The sequence below is a fragment of the Fonsecaea monophora genome (genome assembly GCF_001642475.1).
Source record: "Fonsecaea monophora strain CBS 269.37 chromosome Unknown Scaff131, whole genome shotgun sequence".
Taxonomy (NCBI): Eukaryota; Fungi; Ascomycota; class Eurotiomycetes; order Chaetothyriales; family Herpotrichiellaceae; genus Fonsecaea; species Fonsecaea monophora.
The window spans coordinates 36,449-60,585 of NW_019174062.1; the positions used below are offsets into that span (position 1 = coordinate 36,449).

The following is a 24,137-nucleotide window of genomic DNA, read 5'->3' on the forward strand; positions in this document are numbered from 1 at the left end:
CTGACCTTGGGCCGCTGATATCCTCATGTTATCGATTGTTGAGCCTGTAATGAAGTTCTCTGAGACATGTTTCGTCCTTGTCTGGCGGGCTCAACGAACCCTTTCCTTCAGGGGCACCAGGGGCGAGGGATACGAGTAGATGCATGCCATGCCCAGCACGTGAGTTTGATAAGTCTCCACTCGGTATCAGAACATCCCGGAACCGAGTCACTTCCACAGCGAAGATAGAAAGGAGAAAAAAGCCAGAGATTACCCCTGTAATTAGCGTTACCTACAGGTTATAGGCCATGTCCTGGAAAGGAGTATGATTCTTCTGAAGAGAAATGCAGGTTTTGGTGATTTGATAGGGCGATCGTGTCATTGAACAAAGCATAGCAATGGTGAAGATGGAGATGCAAAACTGGAAATGGGATTTATTTAGTCGATGCCAAGTCATTGGCTGTTCGGGTTGTGGAATAAAACTTCACCGAGTGTCAGCCCCTAGAACGACACCGCCATTGGTAGACAGAGGTGCCTAGAGGCCCGTAGCGTGCCCACCGAGTCCGTTGCCAGTTGGTGAGTTAGCTAAGGTTACGGGCGATGAGCGGCACCTAGCGATGTCCACTGGTCGCCCAGATCTCGCTTGGCCTGGGCATTGTTTTTGGGCTCCGCTCCTCCCCAATCTAGGCATCATCTATTCTACCAAACGCCCTGGGAAATGTCCATCGCAAATTTATCCTCATCCCACCCGCTAACCCACCCCCGTATCCGATCCCATGAAACGATTGTTTATTATATCTTTCGAAAAATCCGCCATAGATGTCTTTCTCTATAGAGTTTCTCCCTGCCCTTTGTTGGTTCAGGGCAATTTCCTTCTTCTTTCGCGGGCCTTGTTCCTGCTTTGAGTGCTACTAGGTCTTGATTAATACATTCACATACTTCATTTCACTTCTTGCTCAGTTCACGCGTACCAAACATTTCTTAACGTCTTCAGCCATTATCACACGCGGACATTCTGCCAGACCTCTATTCTCCTCCAAATTCCCCTTGGTATCGGAGTTTGCTAGCCCAGCGGAGTCCAGAGCTGAAATACAGTAAGCCCTTTCTGCGGCAATACGAGTACACAAATCCATCCCGAACGCCTCCATCCTAACTCAGTCCGAGGATTGTACAGCCTCGAGCGACCCACACAAACCCTACTACGAGTCGCAGATCCTTCCAGCATCAGAGATCTTTCGGAGACTGCGCTGTGCTTCGTCGTGGTGCATCTTCGCAATGGGTCTGTTCGGCAAAAAGACAACGAGCTCAGCTTCAAGCCCCGTCGAGCCAGCCCAACGAGCCAATGTCGAATCCGAAGATGCCGCTGTCGTACCCAGCCTGAGTGTATCGGAGGCAGATTCATTGGAGAAGAGTAGAGATTTAGAGACAACCATGGTGGATGAGAAAGGGCCCGAGGCCAACCAGAAGATACAGGATGCTTCCCCAGTTGCGAACGACAATGCCGACTCTTCGCAAGGAACAGCGTACCTACCGTCAGAAAAAGAGGGGAAGACCCAAGAGGATGTTCAGGTTGAGAGTGATACAAAGAGCACCAGTTCCGTGAGTGTGGTTGGTCCCGCGGGCCCAGGCGACGATGATGAAGTAGTCTATCCAGGCGGAGTGAAACTGGCACTGATCTGCCTGGCACTTTGTCTGTCGGTGTTCTTGGTCGCGTTGGATAACACCATTATTGCAACGGCCATCCCCAAAATTACAGATCACTTCAAGTCCTTGGGCGATGTCGGTTGGTATGGATCGAGTTATCTGCTCACCACTTGCGCTTTGCAGTTGTTCTTTGGAAAGTAAGTGCCCATGCAGATCACGCCGGCGGCCATGGCTAAGTTTATGTCACAGGCTGTACACCTTTTACTCTATCAAGACAGTATATCTGGTCTCCATTGTCATTTTCGAGGTTGGGTCGGCCGTTTGTGGTGGCGCTCCGACCTCCGATGCACTGATCGTCGGTCGTGCGATAGCCGGTGTCGGTTCGGCTGGCATTTTCAGTGGTGCGTTGGTGATTATCGCATACACTGTCCCGCTAAAGAAACGACCCATCTACACTGGTATCATTGGAGCAATGTATGGGATTGCCTCTATTGCCGGTCCGTTGCTGGGTGGTGCCTTTACAGATGGGCCAGGTTGGCGTTGGTGCTGTAAGTGACCTTTAACGGATGTCTATCCTGTCCCGGCTGATCGATTGTTTAGTTTACATCAACCTCCCTCTTGGTGGCGTTACGCTCGTGGTGATTTTCATCTACTTCCACTCTCCGGTTCGTAAGGCTGAGCAGAAAGTACCACTTCGAGAACGTGCGCACCAGCTTGACCTGGGCGGCACTGCGCTCTTCATTATCGCCATTGTGGTCTGCCTGCTTGCCTTGCAATGGGGTGGCTCTACCTATGCTTGGTCAAACTGGCGGATCATTCTGTGTCTCGCATTGTTCGGCGTACTTACCATCGTCTTCGTCATCCACCAGTACTTTATGAAGGAATATGGCACCATTCCTTTCAATATCATCTCGCAACGAAGCGTGGCATCTGCATGTTGGTTCTCATTTACCCTGGGTGCCTCATTCTTCGTTCTGATCTACTGGGTCCCGATCTGGTTCCAAGCCATCAAAGGTGCATCTGCGTTCAAATCGGGGATTATGTGCTTGCCCATGGTCCTGGCCCTTGTCCTGGCAAACATCGCCACCGGGGTGGGCACGACAGCGATCGGGTACTACGCTCCGTTCTATTTTGGATGTGTGGTTCTCTCTGCTATTGGGTCAGGTCTTTTGACGACTTTTGAGACCACTACCGGCCATGAGAAGTGGATTGGATATCAAGTCATATACGGTTTTGGGGTTGGCCTTGGCATGCAACAAGCTCTCATCACCGTCCAGACCGTTCTCCCTTTGAAGGATGTGCCAACTGGGACTGCGATGGTCATGTTTATGCAAACATTTGGCGGCGCCTTGTTTGTCTCGGTTGCCCAAAACATCTTTAACAACCGACTCATGTCAGAAATCCCTAAACTGGCTCCAGGGATCGATCCGGCCATTATCTTGCACGTCGGAGCGACGAGTCTCAAGGAACAGATCCCAAAAGCGCCTTGGCTGGGGTACAGACGGCGTACAATACCTCGTTGACGCAGACATGGTATATTGCCGTGGCGATGACTTGTCTGCAGCTCATCGGGGCTGTATTTGTCGAGTGGAAGAGTGTCAGGGGCATGCAGCCTGGAGGTATAGCCGCATAGGGACCACTGATGAAGCCCTACGCTTGAGTTTTTTGTTGAGCATTTTTGCCGGGAGTTGGCGGCGATATCATGCTGGCGATTTGCATGTTGTGCATCTATGTCCAATGTTTGAGTTGCATTGGAAAAGCGAGCAATTGACCACTGCAAGGTCTTGGATATGGTCCTATGGTGGTTGATGCTCACGATATGGGGTGTCGTGAATCCCACTATTTCACGACTGGATAGACTAGACATACAGATTTGTCGGGACAGGAAGACGTCCTTGCTCTTGAATCTGGAAAAGTTGACCACCATGCTGAGATCTTTCCACTTCTCAAAAATCGAGCATATATTGCCTTGCTTGTTCACAGCGAGTATACTTCTTAGAGGCATGCTCGCCATCACCTCTGTCACCGTGGCTAATTCCTTTCATGCTCGACCCAAGGATGCTGGTGTGAGGGGCGGAGGAAATCGAGACGGCAGTTCAGGTTGTGTTCTGTTGCCTTAACCACTCGTGGTCAATGTTCCTGTCGAGCGGGCAGGTGATGACATCCATGTAGATTCGTCCGCAGACTTCTTGTCTCCTCGAACAACATCCACCCGCGCTGGCGTCCTAAAACGGCGAACGGTATCGTCCCTGACCGTGTCCCTCTCCATCTCCGCCTCCATCTCCGTGATCTTTGACTCTGACTGACTCCGCCCGACATCACTCTCGGTCCTCGATCCCAATCTCGGCGCGGTCAATCCTCGCCTATTAGCCAGCCAGCCATCCCTGAAACCGTGCACTTGCATTCGATTGATGTGGTTGGACACTGTTTCCTTGTCGCGTCGTGTCGTAAATCAGCGACGTCATCGTCGGATTGACTTGGATGATTTGGTGGTCGAGATGCCAATTACTTCGAATGCGTACGTAATGCGACCATTTCAGTCTTCATCGTCGATATATGATCCTTGGGTTTCCTTCCTTCCTTCCTTCCTTGGTTTTAGCTTTAGCTTTACTTCTCAGGTAGATCTTGTCGGGGGTTTCACATTGCTATAACTTACCATCCATACCATAGCTTGGGCTCAATGGCCACTCACATAAAGACGGATCATCCTTTCCCATTCCTGACAATCTTTAAATTCATTTCCTCCTCGGAGAGCTGAGTCTTTTTTTTTTTTTTTGACATGGCCAATCTCGAGTGGGATTTCATTTCTTGTGCAGACCAGGCACGTACACGTGGCGGAGGTATATGCCGTAGATGCTCAGGAAGATGGACACGACGCCCGAGTACCAGATGGAGACGCAGATGAACATCTTGTTTTCTTGGATTGGCTCCGAGGTCTTTTGAAGGAATGAATAAGAAGTTGGAGTGATTGAGAGGGGTAGAGAGACAGTGAATGGAAGAGGTAGAGGTTTAATGAGTGAGTGGTGGGAGAGAAACCAATGAGTTATACTGTATTGATCACACTCTTGTGGAGGGTATAGAGAGAGGGATCAATCGAGGAAAGAAGCCCTTTATAAATTGCAGAATAACGCTGAAAATGATGATGATGATGATGACTGAAAATAAATGAAACGCGATCAAAATTCCTCCTTCCATGGACCCATATAGACCCTCCCCCCTCCCCCTTTTTTTTTTTTAATTCTCTCGTTCGGGGTTCATAGCTTACCTAGCCTACCAACCGTTGGTTTTATCCACAACACAATTTATGAGGGACCACGGAGCTTTGCATTACTCGTTCCAGCACACACTCCCCCCGTATGGAGTGCAGTGCGAGAGATCAAACGGGTGGGTTGGTGGGGGAATGAGTGGATATTCTCGTGCGAGACAGAGGTCGGCCTCGGCGTCCTAAATACGAGTAATGTTGACGGACGACGGGTACGATGGTTGGGTACATACCCCAGGCACCCGTGGCACACACATACATGCTTAGATGAGTATCTCGGATGTACAAGTGTGTCTGGGAGAGTTTGCTCGTGCTGGCACCACTCACGGCATCGAGACGGTCCTCGTTGATCGTCATGGTCGTCAGCTTGTAAATCAGTGGTGGTAGGGTATGACGGCTTAGGTAAACATACAAATAGCACCTCTACAAGTGGTATAGTCCATCGACGTGTGTGCCCCAGCTCTGCTCTCTGGTTGGTGGTGGTCAACTCGTGCCTGGTACGGAAGACCTGGAAATGTTTTGTTCAGATGCACAGTTGGAGCCCGGACCCGACGCCCTTCCGCGGTCCGGGATCCAGTCATTTCATTACGAGCAATGCAAAGTCGCGGATGAAATGGACCTGTGCTTTCATGGGGGATCGAAGTGATCGAATTTGATCGAAGTTCTTGATTGATTGATTGATTGCTCAGAACTTTTTTTTCTTCTTGCCGAGGAGGGATCAAGAGGATCCAATCTCGCTCGGCACGTCGGGAACAAAAACTCCACGCGAAACGAAATCACAAGCACGAACAGGCCCCGAGCCAGCCGGGAAGGGGGGTCAAATCAGAATGGCACTCATACTTTGTAGATCCCCTTTGACGTTTTATGGGCGTTTCTCATCTACAAGTACAGGTATGTGAAACTAGTAATTGGTCAGGCACTCGCTCTTCGGAAGCCGAGCCTGACATATATACCGAACTGATGCGCGATATATAAATACCGTGCATGCATGCATGAAACAAGGCTTGGGAACGGATGTCAAGTCCGTGATCCTTGTCGCGCTTTGTTGCCTTGGTCTCTGACCTTAAGTACTACCTACCTGCTCGTATGTACTATTGGGGATTTCTTCATCGCGTTCTCGGTGCCTCTACCGTGTTCTTGTTCCAGAGTACAAGCTCCGGCGACATCGAGGCCGATGGCAGACCAGAGTGGGTTGGGAATGATTCCAGAAAACATGCAAGTACGAGTAGTCAAAGTATGTCAAGCACAACTCCTACTCTCGTGTAAGTTCAGCAAATCGTATTAGTCACACAGCTTCTATTGTCTGGATATGTTCTCCTCCGGTGCTTGAGCCAATCAGAGGCACGTATGATATGGGTGGGTCTCACAGCCAGCTACAGCCAATCAGATGCTGTCAACGACTGTGTATCAGTGCCTCGTACTCGCATCAAGTTCGAGGCTGATAACGATCCGATATGATCCTCAGATCAAAACCACTCACCTCGGTCAAGACATTGGCATCTGGCTCATCTCTGTGGTCAGAATTGTCTCATCTTACGAAGGTTGGGGTATAACAATACTAACTTGCAGCTGGTCACCCCTCCAATATTAGTCCAGGAACCTCGGTTCTCAGTTGACACACCAGCAATAAACAACCCACAAAAAGATAAAAGCCTCGCCCATCTCGCCATGCCAAAAGATGCCGAGAAAGACGACAGGCTGTTGGACTTGTAGAGCGCGCAAGAAACGGTGTGACGACAGCCGCCCCTGCTGTTCTTCTTGTACATTGCGTGCCATAACCTGCTACGGGTATGGCGAGAAACCACAATGGATGGACGGTGGCGACACCGAGAAGGCCGTCATGGAAAACATCAGACGTCAGACAAAGGAGAGTTACCGAAGAAGACGCTCTCGAGGAGGCTCTGGCGCCGCCGCCAAATCTCGCCTCGCGAGGCGCGAACTTGCCCCGAGCACGTCCAAGTCCATCTCGACCTCGCCCTCCTCGCCTTTGCGTCCGCTAGGAGGAACCTCAACCTCGTCGCCGTCATCGGTTTGGCCGCAGGATAAACTTACGCCGTCGGACCATGGCATCGATCTTGCTCAGCGTCACCAAAGCTCGATTTGGGGCACAAGTCAGGACACGCTCGGCGCATACCTTGTTGCACGCCTCGCAAGAACTGAACCGCCGAGCCCAAACTCGTTCGACCCGCTGGTGGTCGCGGACCGCAATTACTCCGTCCCTACCTCACCAAACACGTCCCTGAGTACCTCTTCTCTCCCATTCGACGTCCAAGAGATCAACCTAGTCATGTACTACCTCGACCACATATTCCCCCGACTGTCCCCTTACTTCCAGTACTACGCGGGAGACACCGGCCGAGGCTGGCTTCTCAACCTCTTCCTGCGGAACAAGCCACTGTGCAACGCTGCCGTCTGCCTGAGTGCGTGCGACAAGGCCCAGTTCGTGCTGGGACCCTTGAGCGACATCCCGCAACCGTACCATGAACTGGAAATGCAGCATTTGCGGAGCGTGGCAGACCTGCGCGACCATCTCGACCAGGTGTCCAAGAAGACGGGGGCCAGTCAGGTGGCGGCAGGCGTCGAGGCGCTGGCTTGTATCATACATATGATTTTCTTCGAGGTTGGTTTCAACTCACCGTCATTACTCTACATTCTCTGCACCAAATTGACCACTTTTCAGCTTTGGATTCCACGAAAAGGCCTCATGAACGACTGGGTCATGCACCTGGACGCAGCCAGCGCGCTGTTATCCTCGCTTGACTCGTCGCCGTCGCTCATGTCTGAAACATCCCCCGCTTCCGACATCTCCCAAAGCCACGAATACCCGTCGCCGTCGCAATGTAACATCCCGACCGAGCTCCTGTCCGAAGGCGAGAAGCTGGCCTTTGACTTTTTCCTCGACTTCTACATCTCCTGCTTCATCACCGCTGTCGCGACCCTGGGTCTCACGCCGCAATCTGCCCGGTCGATCCGGAGGGTGCGCGCGTTGTGCGATCAAAACCCGACGAGGTTGTGGGACCGACGCGGATGCGACGACACGGTCATGCTCACGCTCCTCGACATCGCCATCCTCAAGGACTGGAGACTGAGAAAATCTCGCAGTGGGACACTCAGTCTGCGAGAACTGACCCGCCGCGCCGAGCCGATCGAGAGTCTACTTCACGAGGGCGTCGCCAAGTTCGCCGCGACCACCAGTCCACAATCCCCGGCGCCTGCGAGATTCTCGTCCTGCGTGGACGAAGAAAAACGCATGGTCACAAACATCTACGTCAATGCGGCGCTGTTGTTCCTGCACGTCGTCGTGTCGGGCTTCCACCCCAACATCCCCGAGATCCGCCAGGGGGTGCTCCGCACGCTCGACGCACTCGAGTACATGCGCGAGCACTCGTCGCACAATTTCCCCTCGTGGCCCTACTGCGTCGCGGGCTGTCTGGCGCTCGAGTCCGAGTATTCCCGGTTCCGGGCCCTGGTGCCGCCGAACGAACAGGGCAAACACCCGCTGGTGCTGTCGATCTGGACGCTCGAGATCATCGAGGAGTGTTGGAGGATTCGGGCGGCGCAGAGGCGGCAGCACCTGGAAGGCGGGGAGGAGTCTTGTGATTGGGTAGCCGCCATGAATCAGCTGGGGACGCGACTCCTTCTTCTATAACAGCAAAACTAATCAACCTCTCGAAGGAGGGGGAAAACAAGGTGCCAGTGTTGCAATCAGTTTTTTTTTTAGAAAAAAAAGGGGGGGCTAACGTTGCAATCCCAAAAACAGGGGTTCCATTGTTGCAATATATACAAATACTCATGAGCTCTTTTGCTTGACCGCCAATGCCGTGGAAATCAGCTCGACCAACCCGAGGATCTTCTCTTCCTGCAGTCTGCGTCCGACCAATTGCAAGCCCACCGGTGTGCCCTGCTGGACTTCTGGGTCGTCTGTTCGCGGTGAGAAAGAGTTAGCACAAAGTTTCACCTGATTGTGGACAATCCATATGTCCAGGGTCAAGGGCCAACAGCCATCGCTCTGCAGACAGGCTCATCGTAACTTACATTGTTCCCAGACTGTCTTGTCCAGGTCATTCATGGGCTTGTAGTCCTTGTCGAACGTGTCGATTGTCTTGTCGACTTTGGTCACGGGGAAGACGACGGATGTGTAGTCGAGGGTGTTTACCCAGGGTGTATAGCCTATAAAGGGATTGGTGGTGGCATCAGCGATCAATTTCGCGACTTCCTTCCAAGAAGGAAGGACAAGGGCAAGAAAGAGAGATAAGCAAGAGTAAAACGAGGACAAGAAAGAGAAATGAGAAAGAGAGGAATATGGGTTGAAAAAAAAAAGAGAGCAGGAAAGAATGAATGTCACGTACCAATCGGCATGGCCTTTTCAAACTGGAGCGCGGCAAACGGCGCGACGGGCGTGAGAATCGCGTCCACCGGTCTGCCCGACTGTGTCGACGCCGCGGTGCTGTTCCAGTAATCCATATATTCCTTCTGGTACTCGCGGACGCGCAGGTTCAGGTCCCAAACCTTGTCGACCGTCTTGGGCGTCCCGGCCTTTTCGCCGTAAAACTCGCGCACGCGGTCCTGGAGCGGTTCGCCCGAGAGTCCGATGTGGTGCCATATGTCGAGGCCGGAGTCGGCGGTGAAGGCTTCGAACTGTATGCGGCGTCGTCAGATATGGGCGTGAGATGGGATCTCTCACACACAGAGAGAGAGAGAGAGAAGGCAAAAGGAGCTAAGAACTTACGGCAAGTTCGACACCCTTCTTGTGCGACGGCGGGTTCCAGTCCACGACGTCGTGGCCCATTTCGAGAATGAGCGCCTTGACAGTCTCAAAGGCCCTCCTCACGCCAGGCTGGGGATTCACGACGCCGTCGCTCGGCAGCAGCCCGAACGTGAGTTTGCTCCCGTCAGCGGGGAGTGGCGCGCACAGCTCATCCCTCCAGGGCATTTCCACCACGGCCGGATCGTGCAGCCAGGGTTGTTGGCTCATGATCGATCGGAGCATCAACTTCAATGCCCCCACGGACGAGGAGATCGGGCCACAGACGGAAGGGATGGTGTTCTGGCCCGGCATGCTGTTGGCGGCGCCCGCGTATGGCAGACGACCAAAGGATGGTCTGATGCCGTAGAGTCCGTTGAAGGCAGAGGGGATTCTGGAGATGAGATCAGATGAGGGTTTCCGATTTATCACAGGATGAAAATGTCGGAGCATTGGGGCTCACTCACCTGATACTGCCCCCAATATCTGTCCCGAACCCGATAGGGCTTCCGCGCATACCGACCAGAGCCCCCTCGCCGCCGGAACTACCACCACAGCTCATGAGACGATTGTGCGGGTTCAAGGTGAAGCCGACGATGTTGTTCCACGTCAACCCGCTCATGACGGTGTGTGGTAGGCTGGTCTTGCAAAAGGGCACGGCGCCCAACGCTTTAGCCTCGCGGACCAGTTCGCTGTCGGTATTCCTCTCCTTGCCCGTGCCCGTGACGCCTTCGAAGGTGCCGATCCACCCGACGTAGCCCATGGTCGTCTCGACGCCCTTTATGTGGAACTGGTCCTTGAAACTGACGGGGAGGCCGTGCAGCGGGCCAGTCGGACCGTTGGCGGCGGCGAAGGCGGCATCGAGTTCTTTGGCTTGCTCGATTGCTAGGTCGAAGAAGATCTCGTGCAGGCAGTTTGTCTGTTTGATGGAAACTTGGTAAGCCGCGCTCAGATGTATGTACACATTGCAAAAGCACGAGGATACAAACCAACTGATGCGCCAACGCGGCACGATGGCAAAACGCCGTAACGACCTCGACAGCCGTCCACTTCCCCGAGGTGGTGTGTTCCGTGATCCGCACGGCATCGCTCTCTGTGATCTCGATCTCTCGAGGAGACAGAAACTGCTGCACATAGGCGCCTGTGACGTCCCTCTGCTCAGCGGGCGAGGGGAGAGGGGGCGTAAGTCGCCATTCCGGCGGGATGGCGGCGAGGGTTGACTCTCGCTTCTTTTGCGCGCGTTCCTGCCAGGTCGGGAGCGAGCCCATGATGATGACAAGAGAGAGATGAGTTTCGAGGAGATAGTCGAGAGATGAGAGTTGAGAGGCGATGGGTTGATTTCTCCTTAAGTCGTTGGGTTGGTAGGAATGCAACATGTATTATATTCCATCATATTCTATCAAATCGAATTATATTTATTTATTTTGTTTGTATTGTTTCCTCGGTCTGTATCTGGGTGACCCCCTCATCCAACCATCAATCTATCCACGTTTGGTCTCGTCTCGTCTCGTCTAGTAAGACTCACAATTCTGCACTGTCGCCTGTCGCGCGCCGCGCATTGCAGGAGGAGATGAGCGCAGTAGAATGAGTGGCGGATACATTTGCCGTGGTTGGGGACGAAAGCGCACCTCAGCTCTTGTCCTTGCCCACTTGGTGAACCTCGCTCGCTCAACTCACTGGCTGGATGGCTGGCTGATAACCTTGTAACCTCGTACCGACATCTATCTCGTGCGGCATTGACATGGAGAGAGCAGTTGAATTACCTCCCCCTCAGCGTCCTCCCTCTCTGCGTGTCTTGGGTAGATAGACCAGCTCGGACGAAATGGACTCGGCATGCTTAATAATTATTGCCGCCTGCGCCAATGGCGGCGCATGCGAGACACTAACATGTCTAGAGATACGAAGATCGGAGAGCGCGATATCACCTAGGCTTCAGTCTGGAGCCAATGAGATGCGAATAAACGACTCTACCAAGTGCGGGAAACAGGGGTAGACGTAGGCGCAGTTGAATTCAACGGCGGCTACCTTTCACTGTACTCGGTACATACATCGAACCTGTCTATCTATCGATGTACCAAGGTACTAGGCTAGTTCTATCTATTCCCGTTTCCCCCTCATCACCGTCTCTATTGATCCTGTCGCAGTCGATCGACGGCTAGACTTGCGCCTCGCATACAAGGAGATATCCGTTCTGGACTTACCGTCTTTCTCGAGATTCTGTTTCTGGTTCTCGCCACCAAAGAACCGAGTGTATTTGTCGAATATCATATCTCTTATCTTGCACGGTCCAGAGAGTGCTACCTGCAGGATCGGATCAACCTTTCCAAGCCTGAGGGACCCCTTCCCGTTGGGGGTTTCCTTATCTCTCACATTATCCACGAGCGAACAGACGAGCAGATGGAGATGGGGAAGGATATAAAAACGGGCGACGCAAAGGTCGACCCCCTGCGGCGTCCATCTCGCTCATCGCCATCAACAATAACGAATCCAGCCCTCCTTCCACGGTGCTGCATTTCTTGTCTGAATACCGAACCTCTACCTCCTCATCGGTCGCCATGTCGACGTACTCTGTCGGACCAGAGCTCAAGGTGCTCAGCCCCGGCGTGGGCTACGGCATCATCGCAGGCATCGGCGCCGTCTTCACGCTGGTCATGATCCTGACCGCCAAGTTTCAGAACCGGTACTTTGCCTTCTCGACAAAGCAGTCAGAAGAATTCAACACGGCATCGCGCAACGTTAAGCCCGGTCTCATTGTCGCGGGTATCGTCTCTGCCTGGACCTGGTCGGCGACGCTGCTCACCAGTTCCACCTTTGCCTATTCCTTCGGCATCTCCGGGCCCATGTGGTACGCCGCCCTGGGTTCGTCGCAGGTCATATTGTTCGCCTTGCTCTCCCTCAGGGTCAAAAGAGATGTTCCAGGGGCACATACGTTTCCGGAAATTGTCCTGTCTCGCCACGGCAAAGGTTTGTTGAGACTCTCATTCATTTCAGCAGTACATGGCGGAGAAGCAGAGACTGACGAAGCTGGCCAGTGGCTCATGGCATTTATACCTTCTTCGGATGGGTCGTCAACATGTGTAAGTCCTTCTCAATGACATTTCCGATGACACACTCTTGACATGGTGGACCACAGTCGTCGGCGCAACGCTCGTGCTCGGAGGATCTCAAGTGGTGGCAGGGCTTTCTGGCGTCAATGTCTATGCGGCCTGTTTCATTGTAAGCGATCATTCCTGCAACCCCCAAATCGAACCATAAGGCGTGAAATACTCACCACCGCGCAGATCCCCCTCGCCGTCGCCGCGTACGTGATCCAAGGCGGCCTCCGTAGCACCTTCGTCGCCGACTACCTGCACACGGTGATTCTGTTCGTGGCCATCTTCATCTTCGCCTTCACGCTCTACACCTCGGACGATTACACGGGCAGTCCCGGCCGAGTGTACGACCTCCTGGTCGAGGCCGGGAAGCAGACTCCCCTCGCAGGAAACCGCCACGGCTCGTGGCTCACATTCCAGTCGTCAACGGGCATCAAGTTCGCCGCCGTCATCTTCCTCGGCAGCTTCTCGACTGTCTGGCTGGACCAGGCGTACTGGCAGCGTGCCATTGCCTCGAAGCCCGAGACGAGTGTCCAGGCGTATTTGCTCGGCGGGGTGAGTTTCATATTATCCTCCCCTACTCTTCAGCCATTACTCCCCCTCTGTGGTTCACAGATTACCCCGTTTCATGTCGTAAGAAGGAGTATTTCGTACCTGGCATGCTAATTTCTAACAGCTGGCATGGTATGGCATCCCATTCGGATTCGCCACGGTCATGGGCCTAGGTGCCGTCGCCTTGACCGGATCGCCGTCCTTCCCTACCTACCCGAACCCTCTCAACGCGGCCCAAGTCGGCGGGGGCTTCGCTGCACCGGCGACGGCGATCGCGCTGATGGGCAAAAACGGCGCGGCGCTGATGCTGCTGCTCCTCTTCATGGCCGTCACGTCGGCGGCGTCGGCGGAATTGATCGCTGTGTCGTCGCTCTGGACGTTCGACGTGTACAAGCTGTACATCAACCCGTCGGCGTCGTCGACCAAGCTGGTCAGGCAGGCGCACTACGGCATCATGGGCTACTCGCTGATCCTGTCGGCGTTCTGCTGCGCCCTGAGCGCCAGCGGCGTCGATATCACCTGGATTCTGACCGTGGGGGGCGTCCTCGTCGGAGGCGGCGGCATTCCTCTGGGGCTGATCGTCTTGTTCCCTTCATGGGTGTCGACGCCCGCCGCGATCGGCGCGCCGCTTATCGCCTCACCCCTCGGCCTGACCGCGTGGTTCGTCACGACGCACATCCGCTCTGGAGCCATCACGGCCGTGACCACGGGTGACCTCACCAACGCCCTGGTTGGCAGCTCCGTGGCATGCGGGATCGGCGCCGTCGTGGCCGTGGTCTTCTCCTTCCTCTTCCCGTACAAATACACCTCGACGGACCCGGCCCACATCGCCCGCGTGCAGAAGATCCAGGGAACCGCAGCCTTGCACGGTCGCGAGGTGCTGACTGAGCTCGCCACCAGCGGCGGCATGGCGACCCCGGCAATCGAGGATGAGAAACCAAGCGCGAGCGAGACCAAGGCTGCTCCGGGAGTCGTCTCCGAACAACCACAAGCACCATCGTCCACAACCGCGCAGGGCAAGGACCAGGATCATACAGATCCCATACACGCCCCTCCCGTCTCTCGCGCTCCCGGATCCATCGATGCCGGCGCCGCCACCGGCAACGAAATCGTCGACTACCTGCTCACGAACCACATCGAGCCGCTCGACCTGCAAGCCTACCGCCGCGCCCGCCGCCTCGCCTACTGGGGCTGCGGCGTCTTCTTTGTGTTGGCCATCGTGTTATTCCCCTTCACGTTCTTCGGCACGGGCTACATCTTCACCAAAGCCGCCTTCACGGGCTGGGTCGTGGTCAGCTTCATCTGGGTGTTTTTCAGCGCCATCGCCTGCATCTTTTGGCCTCTGCTGGAAAGTTATCCCACGTTGCGGGATATGGTGGGCATGTTGGTCCGTGATACGTTCGGCAAGGAGGGGAAGGGCAGTGGTAGTGGTAGTGGTGGTAGTGAGGGTGAAGGTGAGGAGAATCACGAAAATCAAGGGCCGGTGTCTGGTGCCCGCGAACACAGTTCGCCGGTTTAAAAGTGAGGATTTTGTATCAAATTGAGTTGAGCTGGGTGTTGTGCTGTGCAGTGCTGTGCAGTGCTGTGCAGTGCTGTGCAGTGCTGTGCAGTGCTGTGTTTTTGGCCAGAACATCTGCGGTGTCGATCGAGAGGAGATGGACGACAATAGATTCAATGCAGGAAGACGGATAGAATCTAGATTCCGCCCACAAAAGTCGTCTTGAGTCAGAGTGGACGAAGGACGCGAAACTAGCTCATTCACTTACTCACTCAATCAGTTAGATAGATAAAAAAGAAGAGAAGATGGTATACAAGGGAAAAGTCTGGAAATGCGACAAGTTGCCTTTTACAGAATCTCTATCCTCTCAAACTAGATTTCGGTTTCTCAACAGAACCAGTCTCAAAACAACGACAATCAACTAAAATAGGACGGCTTCTTCGACTTGGATCTGTTTGCATATGTAAAGTGTTCCTGTACTCCGCTTCGTTTCGTGCTTGACTTCAAAGAGATGGATATCAGGGCTCCGAGCGTATTGAAAATGTATCTGCTAGATGAGATCAAATGCCCAACCAGAGGAAGGGGTTACATTCTTGCAAATTGGTCCGGCATCCTTGAAACCGACTTTACAGGGACGAACGCGTTAGATGGGACCACATCACTCCTACTCTTCCGCTCGGGCGCCGCCTCGTTCGCGATTTGTCGTCTCATGTCGTACAGGTTCATCTCATCAATGGTCAATTTTCCCGTCGCGACCGCCGCTTTGTACCCTATCTTCTGGCTGGAGAAGCCGATACGCTCGTTGATGTTTTCGCGCGCCCGGGCGCTGGCGGCCTGCACTTTCGTGGCCCGTGGTTTCCGAATCCGCTCGTACAGGGCAAGGCCAGCTGCGATGTCCGAGGTGTAAGTATATTCAGGGCCGAAGATGATGCCCAGCGCGGCGGCATCTTCGATCGCCTGGCACGCCCCCTGGCTCTGATCCGGGAGCATCGGGTGCGCAGCGTCACCGAGGACGCATGTCCGGCCGATCGTCCAGTGAGGATAGGGTTCGTGCACGAACAGACGCCACGGCTTGATGTCTTTGGAGTGTCGGAATAACGCCAGCAGTCTCTCGTCCAGGTCAGGAAACGGGGCGAGCAGTTCCTCCACGCTGGCTTCGTGGTTCCACCCCTCGGATGCGTGGTCGGACTTTGATGTCGGAAAGAAGCAGTAAAAGCTGTTGATTTCCCCAGAACGACACGGTGAGTAGACAATCTTTTCAATTCCCACACCGCCCCAGAATTCAATGGCACAGTTGCGTGTCAAATCGAGGAGGCCGAGTCGAGATACTTCGCTGGTTTCCATCACGCAGTGGTAGCAGGTAGAGGTGGATTGTTTGCGGGTCGGGATTATTCCTAAGGTACGCCTCACAGCAGACTGTTGATGAAGTTAGAGTTGCTGAGGTTTGCTATATAAGAGGAAGCAAAGTGAACTCACTCCGATCCCATCCGCTCCCACAATCATGTCGTGCTGTGCAACAAGTCCGTTTTCAAACGTCACGATACCCTGCTCGTGATCAATTTCCTTGCACTTGTGATCCAACCGCAGCTTCGCTGGAGTCCCTTCGCCACGGCCAGTGGCTGAATCCATGAGCATCTCGTGCATATTCACGCGGTGAAACATGTTGTAAACCTGTGGAGAATTCAGTAACTCAGATCCCCGTTCTACAGACCGCCAGACAAAAAGCTCACCCATCCCCATTGATCCTTGTAGTCTGAAAGGTCATAGACACTCTGTACCTCGCCAGTCTTCCAGTCGTGGCGGATCAGTTTCTGTAACACCACTGTCTTACCGATAGAGATGTCGACGTTCCATTCTTCCAGCCACCGGGTGCCATTGGCAGCACAACTGATCGAGGCTCCGACTTCTCCAGCAAAGTGGGCTTGCTCATAGATAGTGACGCTGTGGCCCGCTCGACGGAGTGATGTTGCTGCTGCTAGACCACCTTGCTTGTGTTAGAATAGATCTCAGGAATCCTGATTTCTTGGTCTCGCTGCACTTACCAATGCCGCCACCGATGACAGCCACATCTAAAGGTTTCCAGCCCTCCGCCATGAGTTCCTATAGTAGATGAAGTTTGTATTTTGTACAATGTCACGCGACTTCCTTAGCGAATTTGAGGAGTTAAGAGGCTCGTTATTGACCCTTTTTTGAAGTATACCAATGGAGCGCTGTTAGGTATATCAAGTACCTTGTCTCCCATGTCTGGTCATTAAAGTAGATGGATTCTTTTGCCGATGCACTGATAACAACCCAAGACATTTCCCTTGGGACGCCTCATTCATTGGCATACTCGTTCCACAGGGTCCCTTGAACATGGTAACAACGCTTGATCGGGAAGAACAAATTGCTGATGCCGCTTGATATCGCAACAAAGTTGTCTTTTGGCGGCCTCTCGGGTGAGAATTTGGGCGTCCTACCAAGCAACTGGGATCGCGATTCGTCCCATTGTCGGGTAATGCACCAGTGCGCTGCCCGCCAACCGCGGATCAGTGAACAATTGGCTGGGTCTGACGTCCTGCTGCACCATCCCGCCATGACCAAAGCAAAGAGAAGATGACTATGTTATGCCAGACGTAGACTATCCGTCGGCTACGGGTGTGGAATTGGAGAAGTATAGCATGAGGAGTTGACGTTCGATGAACTGTTCGAGTGGAGTTGACGCCGGGGGTTTTCCGTGCAATACACGCATCAACATCTCGCAGTGTTGATTCCAGCAGGAATCTCTCCTGTGAAGTGAGCTCAAGTGTCCTTATAAAGGGAAAACCAGCCGTCTGTACAGGAAAGGTCATTGCGTTCAAAGTCTACTCAACGCCAAAATGCTCGGTAAAGTAATTCTCGAAGAAGCATTCGCTCTGCCCCGGTTTGCGGAGAGAACGAGATGGTGGGCATCGATGTTCGCCGTAAATCCAGACAAGCATGCTCGGGAGATGACCGACATCAACGACATCCGGATCCAATACATGGACAAATATGGCGTGGGATACCAGATTCTCTCGTACACGGCTCCTGGAGTCCAGGACGTTTTCGACCGGAAGGAAGCAGAAGCGCTGGCGACCGAGATTAATGACTACCTCGCATCGACAATTAAGGCTCACCCAGACAGGTTTGGGGCGTTTGCGTTTGTCTATCCTCTCGTTGTGCACGAGCCGATGCTAACTCACCTCCCTAGATCACTGTCAATGCATGATCCAAAACAGGCAGCAGAAGAGCTTCGACGTTGTGTCACTCAGTATGGATTCAAGGGGGCACTAGTAAACGACACTCAACGCACAGGCCCTGACGGAGACGACATGATCTTTTACGACTCGGCGGATTGGGATGTATTCTGGTCGACGGTGACTGAACTGGATGTTCCGTTTTACCTGCACCCTCGCAATCCCACCGGAACCATGTATGAGAAGCTCTGGGCAGCCAGGAAATGGCTTGTCGGACCTCCTCTCAGTTTTGCTCAGGGAGTCAGTCTTCACCTCCTGGGGATGGTGACGAACGGTATCTTCGACCGACATCCCAAGCTCCAGGTAGTCATTGGGCACCTGGGCGAGCACCTTCCATTCGACCTCTGGCGTATCAACCATTGGTTTGAAGATATCAAGAAGCCTCTGGGCCTGAAGGAGACGTGTAAGAAGACGATCCGCGAATATTTTGCCCAGAATATTTGGATCACCACCAGCGGTCACTTCTCGACACCGACGCTTCACTTCTGTCTGAACGAGGTTGGCGCTGATCGCATCCTATTTTCGGTCGACTATCCTTTTGAGAAGTTTGAGGATGCGTGCGAGTGGTACGACAATGCTGAGATCAATGAGGTGGACAGGAGGAAGATTGGCAAGGACAATGCGAGGAAGTTGTTCAAGTTGCCAGATTTCAAGGACTGTGATGTGTGATGTCGCACCTCCGCATGGTATGGGGCGCAGTCTGGTGGATCCGACCTACGTAGCTATCCCTCAGGCCTCGAGTCCCGTAGCTCTTAACTACGATAGGCGACTAGGGTCTTGCTCTGGGCAGTCTCCACCCCCACAGTAGCCTTATCATGCCCATTCTTTAACTAGAACCACTTCTGTGGAGCCCTCGTCGCTCGCCTAGACTGCTGGTCGGCTTGCTTATCTAGGTCAACTCCACTACAATAATGACTCCCTCGTCCTAATCTACAAATCCCAATATCGACGTTCTTGTTCCGCGCTCATAGCTACAACATGAACACAGATGCCTCGCCCCAAGGTTCGTCCCGAAGATCGACAGCGGTCTGCCAAAGCATGTCTGCCTTGTAAGGCCTCAAAGAAACGCTGTAACGCTCAACAACCATGCTCCAACTGTGTCAGACGAAGAACGCCGTCGTCCTGTCGTTATATCGAGCCCGGTCATGCCAGACATCTGGTGCCGCAGAGTCGGGATACTCAGCCGCAGGTTCTTAGGAGACCAGGAGATGAGTCCAGCCGGGTTGTGGGCGCGTCGCGCTATGGCAATTCAACAGTCAGCGAGGTGTCGACACAAATCCCCGGTGCCACCAATTCAGCTTCGCCCGCGGTGTCGGCATTAACTCCCCAGAAACTCACGGGAGGCCGTATGCTGCTGAATTCCAGAGGAGATAAAGGTACAGGTTCACGTTTCTTGTCACTGGGAGAGTTCCAAGCACTGAAACGCACGCGGTCTAGTCTACATCGGAGGGTTCGCCTCGCTATCATTTCTACAATTCCTTCGACGGACGATCAGGCAGCAGATGGGGCCCTCCCTATTTACCGAGAACACCCGCCGCCACGTAATGCTCGAAGCCACCAGTCTCGAGGATACAAATCACAACTTTATCGAAGATGTGGACCAGAAACGATCCATGATCGATGTCTACTTTGCCGCTGTAAGTTGCCCCCGGGTGAGTTGCAAAGGAGATCACTCACAGTAACAGACAAACGGCATTGTGGACCTATTTTCTCGGGAAGAGGTTGAAGTATATTTGACAATCGTGAACACCCCAAACATTGAGAAGCGCGAGTATATGACGGCTGCACTCGACCTCATCGTTGCTATTGGGGCGCAATGCCGGGCGGCAGATCAATCCGACCGCCAATATGCCGTCAGACTATTTTCCAGAGCCCAGAAAATGGCTCTCGCCAGCGGACTCGAGGACCCTTGTCTTGACATGGTCCGTTGCTTCCTGCTCATGACCTTCTACATGTTGGGCGCCTGTCGAAGAAACGCTGCATTCATGTACATGGGAATTGCCAGTCAAGCCGCCTCTGCGCTCGGTCTCCATGTCACCGAGCAATATCGCCACTTCAATGTTTCAGACCAAAACGTGCGGTAAGTTAGCATTTTCTACTCTTGATCCTTTGACTGGCTAACTCAGGTAGGCTTCGCACCCTAAAAACCCTTCGAGTCTTGGATGTGATGTATTGTTCGATCCTCGGGAGACCTTATTCGACGGGGGCAATCAGGACCGACCGTGTCGCACTGAACAATATGGACATCCGCACGAGCAGTCCCCGCGAAGTCACATTGAATGCAAGTTTCCGAGTCTGCACAATCATCGCAGACATTACACAGCGCCTTGACTGTGACGGATCTATTAGTCTGGGTGCCGCCCAAGAGTTCCTCAAACGCCTTCAAGAATGGAGCCTCAGTCTCCCCGATGATATGCGACAGTTTAAGAAGCCAATTGCCCAGCCCTTGACGCTGCCTGAGCAGGAGCAAATGATCGGAAACATCCATGTCTCTTGCGTCTATTATTTTGCGGTGATGCTCGTCACCCGACCCTTCCTAATCTCACATCTGATGCATCAAATGACTGGGATCGCTGGCGAAGGCTCTGACACAATGGCGATATCCGGAACGCAGGCGGACGTGGTTGATGTGGCCCAGGCCTGCATTGACGCGGCGATGCTGATGGCCAACGTCTGCTATGAAGCCCTGCAATCTAATATCCTACTCAAGCAGATGTGCATAATGAAGTAAGAAGCTGGTTCCGGGTTTCTGGGCGTGATTTGTGCTGACTTTCTAGGGCATGGGTCTTCGCCGCCGGTCTGGTTCTAGGATTCTCCATGTTCGCTTTGAGCGAATCGCGGTTCGACATGGACGACTCGTTCAACAACGCACGCGAGGTCCTCCGGAATCTGTCCCTTCAAAGCCCCCAGGCGGAACATTACTATGAGATCCTCAGCGGCTTCGCTGATGTCATCTTACGACATCGCCAACATCTCTCCCGCGAAAAGCGCCGGTTCAAGAACAAATATGTCGACCAGATCCTAACTTTGGATGTTAGTCCGAGTGCCGCCGGGTCGCAGTCGACCTCCTCTCCACGAACGCCACTGTCCACCGAACGCAACCTTGGAGTGGTAGACTCTGCGGTAGCAGGTGGAAGTATAATAGGAGGAGATGATGGCGGTCTCGGGAGTGAGTTTGATCCGAATGAGCAGCTGCAAATGACCGATTACAGCCAATGGCCACTGGAAAACGGCGGTGGCTTCGACTTTGGCATGTTTGGCTGGGACAACTTTGCAATGCAAATCTCCGAGAACTTCTCCCTTGACAACGAGGCAGCCTGGGGCGTCACTTGAGGGACTGAGACCAACGGACGCTATTTTCCTTCCTGAAAGCTTTCGATAGACGCTGGTCACTCTCTCCAGGCATGAGCGCGACCTTCGTCGTTCTCGAGAGAGCTTCGTTCTATTACATCATCACTGACAGAGTGCTCAAATCTGAATTCAGCGGCCACCATGACCCCTGCTATGAGCCAGTCCACTACATGAGGTGGTTTCGAAGGCTGGCGTGGCGAAATGGTGGCAGACCAGAGGCACTTGCTCAAATGCAAGGAACAAAAAGCCTCCCTGGCGCGGCTATGACACTCCCGGTATGGACTTGTAAAGCCTCCTCGCACCAATACTCCGTTATGGCGTTGTGCGAGACCAAAGACTTGCGTGCATCGAGTATGAGACTGGACATTATATACGCCTGCGCGATGGGCTTGACCTTGAGCAGCCTGGTTGCAGCTACCTCATCTACAAATATATTCCAGCCTGGGATGGTGATCAGCCCAAGCGAACCGCAGTGAGGGGAACACAATCAACACCAGGGCTGAAAACAAATGTATGAGAAACGTGGGGGTTGGCATGCAAAGGGTAATCGCAGCATTGCTATCATATACTCCAGGTGCGTGATTGACAGGACGACACATGCATTGGTTGGTGCGCATGTGCAAGTACCAGTACAGCAGGCGGAGAGAGGCATGAGAGGCCAGCTGGCTCTCAGGAACTAATACCCACACTTACTCATCGACTGTGTTAGTTAAGCGGCACGATGCCTAAACTGGAACAAGGTGTCCTTATGAATGATGAACCGCGGCCACAGCCGGTGCCATTCACAGTGCCAATGGCGGGGCATGGCGGCATGGCTGTCCCGCCACTACGACTCAAGTCGCGTCCCATTGAAAGGCTCTTTCCCCCCTGCGCCATCGCGGTTGCGGCATCGTAGCAGGCCATAAAAAAGTTGAATGAAGTTACGGTGAAACTGTCCTCTACTCACTTGAAGGTGAAGCTGTCCTTTTCTCTTCCCTGACACTGTGTTGTTACTAGGGTATAAATACCTCCCATCTCGACTGTCAATCACTGTCCTCTTCATCGACTCTTCACCGCCGCAACCATGGCTGAACTGTACCCCGACCTCAAGGACCGTCCTATCAAGGAGACTATCTGCCTGTTTGATGTTGATGGAACTCTCACACCTGCAAGACAGTCTGCTTCAGCTGAGATGCTGAAGACCTTGTCCAACCTCAGACACAAATGCGCCATTGGCTTTGTACGTGAGCCCATTGACCAAGAGAGTACTGCCAATGGGACTGACCTTCGACTAGGTTGGAGGCTCTGACCTTGCCAAACAACAAGAACAATTGGGCACCCCTTCTCTTCCTGTCACCACTCTTTTCGACTTCTGCTTCGCCGAGAATGGTCTCACAGCCTACCGTCTGGGCAAGCCGATGCCCTCCAACTCCTTCATCCAGTGGCTTGGGGAAGAGAAATACCAGAAGCTGGCCAAGTTCTGTTTGAGATACATTTCCGAGCTTGAAGGTCTTCCTCGCATGCGTGGAACGTTCATCGAATTCCGAAACGGCATGATCAACGTCAGCCCGGTTGGTCGTAATGCCAGCAAAGCAGAAAGAGACGAGTTTGAGGCCTGGGACAAAAAGAACGACTGCAGACCGAAGATGATTGAGGCTATTCAGAAGGAATTTCCCGACTTGGGACTGACGTACGGGCACTCCAAGGACAGCGCTCGTTCACTTGAAGCTGACACACTCCAGGTACTCGATTGGCGGACAAATCTCGTTCGACGTATTCCCCACGGGATGGGACAAGACATATTGCTTGCAGCACATTGAAGCCGAGGCAGATCCTAGCAAGGGCTTGTCTGGAATCAAATACAAGAATATCCATTTCTTTGGCGACAAGGCGTTCAAGGGGGGCAATGATTGGGAAATCTATAGTGACCCTCGGACCATTGGTCACGCAGTCAAGGGGCCCGAGGATACTATGGCCCAGCTCAAGGAGCTCTTTGACGTCTGACTTGCAGCTCGCCTCTGAGCGACGGAGACGAGATCATACATTTCCTTCAGAGGTAGGAAGCGGATACTGAGAGCCTTTCGGGTTAGACGGATATGACGGGTCGGAAAATTGATTGAAAGCTTCAGACGTTAGAGCCATAGAGATGGTATGAGCCAGCGGACGGCTTGATATGAGCGAACGAATTAAGATGTATTTCCAATAAAATTGACATGCATTCGCAGTCCATTTCGTGGTACCAACTATGTCGAGCAAGTGCTTCCCTACAAATGTCTTTTGAATCATGTGAGAGCCGAGACTTGAGGAGTGATTATGTGCGTAAGGGAGTGTCCACCAGAAGTCAGCCGTGTCGTCCTTGTGCACATATTAGGCTATTCAATCAGACCCAACCGACCCCAAACCACTCAAGGCTCATTATTTTTCCCCATGAGAATGAATTGGTAAGTACTGGGTCCAGCCACAGGTGCGTCAGGGGTCGAGAGAGGCGAGATGTAGGTGATTGATTCAATACAAGGGCAAATGTAACGGGTATTTTGTAGAGGGACACACTGGACCGCCCGACACGATTGATATGGCAGAGAAAAACAAAAGGAAAGCTGTAGCTGTGATATAGCGCCGTCAAATTGTCACTATATCACGTGGTTGAATAACTGGACATGCACAACTATCCCCTTCCCAATACCCTCCAGTGCTGGCTTCTCATTACTCGTCACTCCTCCTCGTGACACCAGTACCAAGTAGATTGAGTGCTAAGGCAGCGTAGCAGTTTGAACCCGCG

General features: G+C 53.2%; 8 protein-coding genes across 8 annotated transcripts; 6 read left to right on the plus strand and 2 right to left on the minus strand.

Annotated features, from left to right (window-relative positions):
- Positions 1 to 1,254: 1,254 nt before the first annotated feature.
- AYO21_10782 (hypothetical protein) lies at positions 1,255 to 3,146 on the plus strand (the record flags this gene model as incomplete). Its single annotated transcript, XM_022660690.1, has 3 exons — positions 1,255 to 1,820; positions 1,873 to 2,171; positions 2,224 to 3,146. 3 exons carry the CDS (start codon positions 1,255 to 1,257, stop codon positions 3,144 to 3,146), a joined length of 1,788 nt encoding a protein of 595 aa, XP_022507002.1.
- A 3,549-nt stretch (positions 3,147 to 6,695) lies between these two features.
- AYO21_10783 (hypothetical protein) lies at positions 6,696 to 8,534 on the plus strand (the record flags this gene model as incomplete). The annotated part of the gene is made up of 1 exon (XM_022660691.1): positions 6,696 to 8,534. The coding sequence occupies one exon, from the start codon at positions 6,696 to 6,698 to the stop codon at positions 8,532 to 8,534; it is 1,839 nt and encodes a 612-aa protein (XP_022507003.1).
- A 141-nt stretch (positions 8,535 to 8,675) lies between these two features.
- AYO21_10784 (hypothetical protein) lies at positions 8,676 to 10,897 on the minus strand (the record flags this gene model as incomplete). The annotated part of the gene is made up of 6 exons (XM_022660692.1): positions 8,676 to 8,806; positions 8,921 to 9,055; positions 9,235 to 9,523; positions 9,615 to 10,023; positions 10,097 to 10,548; positions 10,619 to 10,897. The coding sequence occupies 6 exons, from the start codon at positions 10,895 to 10,897 to the stop codon at positions 8,676 to 8,678; spliced, it is 1,695 nt and encodes a 564-aa protein (XP_022507004.1).
- A 1,287-nt stretch (positions 10,898 to 12,184) lies between these two features.
- Positions 12,185 to 14,792, plus strand: AYO21_10785 (hypothetical protein; the record flags this gene model as incomplete). Its single annotated transcript, XM_022660693.1, has 5 exons — positions 12,185 to 12,593; positions 12,662 to 12,706; positions 12,763 to 12,845; positions 12,911 to 13,276; positions 13,398 to 14,792. 5 exons carry the CDS (start codon positions 12,185 to 12,187, stop codon positions 14,790 to 14,792), a joined length of 2,298 nt encoding a protein of 765 aa, XP_022507005.1.
- Positions 14,793 to 15,356: 564 nt separating this feature from the next.
- AYO21_10786 (hypothetical protein) lies at positions 15,357 to 16,865 on the minus strand (the record flags this gene model as incomplete). The annotated part of the gene is made up of 4 exons (XM_022660694.1): positions 15,357 to 16,187; positions 16,248 to 16,442; positions 16,502 to 16,755; positions 16,814 to 16,865. The coding sequence occupies 4 exons, from the start codon at positions 16,863 to 16,865 to the stop codon at positions 15,357 to 15,359; spliced, it is 1,332 nt and encodes a 443-aa protein (XP_022507006.1).
- A 764-nt stretch (positions 16,866 to 17,629) lies between these two features.
- Positions 17,630 to 18,697, plus strand: AYO21_10787 (2,3-dihydroxybenzoate decarboxylase; the record flags this gene model as incomplete). Its single annotated transcript, XM_022660695.1, has 1 exon — positions 17,630 to 18,697. One exon carries the CDS (start codon positions 17,630 to 17,632, stop codon positions 18,695 to 18,697), a length of 1,068 nt encoding a protein of 355 aa, XP_022507007.1.
- Positions 18,698 to 19,066: 369 nt separating this feature from the next.
- Positions 19,067 to 21,361, plus strand: AYO21_10788 (hypothetical protein; the record flags this gene model as incomplete). Its single annotated transcript, XM_022660696.1, has 6 exons — positions 19,067 to 19,077; positions 19,133 to 19,404; positions 19,466 to 19,665; positions 19,714 to 20,108; positions 20,159 to 20,755; positions 20,806 to 21,361. The coding sequence occupies 6 exons, from the start codon at positions 19,067 to 19,069 to the stop codon at positions 21,359 to 21,361; spliced, it is 2,031 nt and encodes a 676-aa protein (XP_022507008.1).
- A 1,081-nt stretch (positions 21,362 to 22,442) lies between these two features.
- On the plus strand, positions 22,443 to 23,362 carry AYO21_10789 (hypothetical protein; the record flags this gene model as incomplete). Its single annotated transcript, XM_022660697.1, has 3 exons — positions 22,443 to 22,598; positions 22,654 to 23,048; positions 23,101 to 23,362. The coding sequence occupies 3 exons, from the start codon at positions 22,443 to 22,445 to the stop codon at positions 23,360 to 23,362; spliced, it is 813 nt and encodes a 270-aa protein (XP_022507009.1).
- Between the last annotated feature and the right edge of the window lie 775 nt (positions 23,363 to 24,137).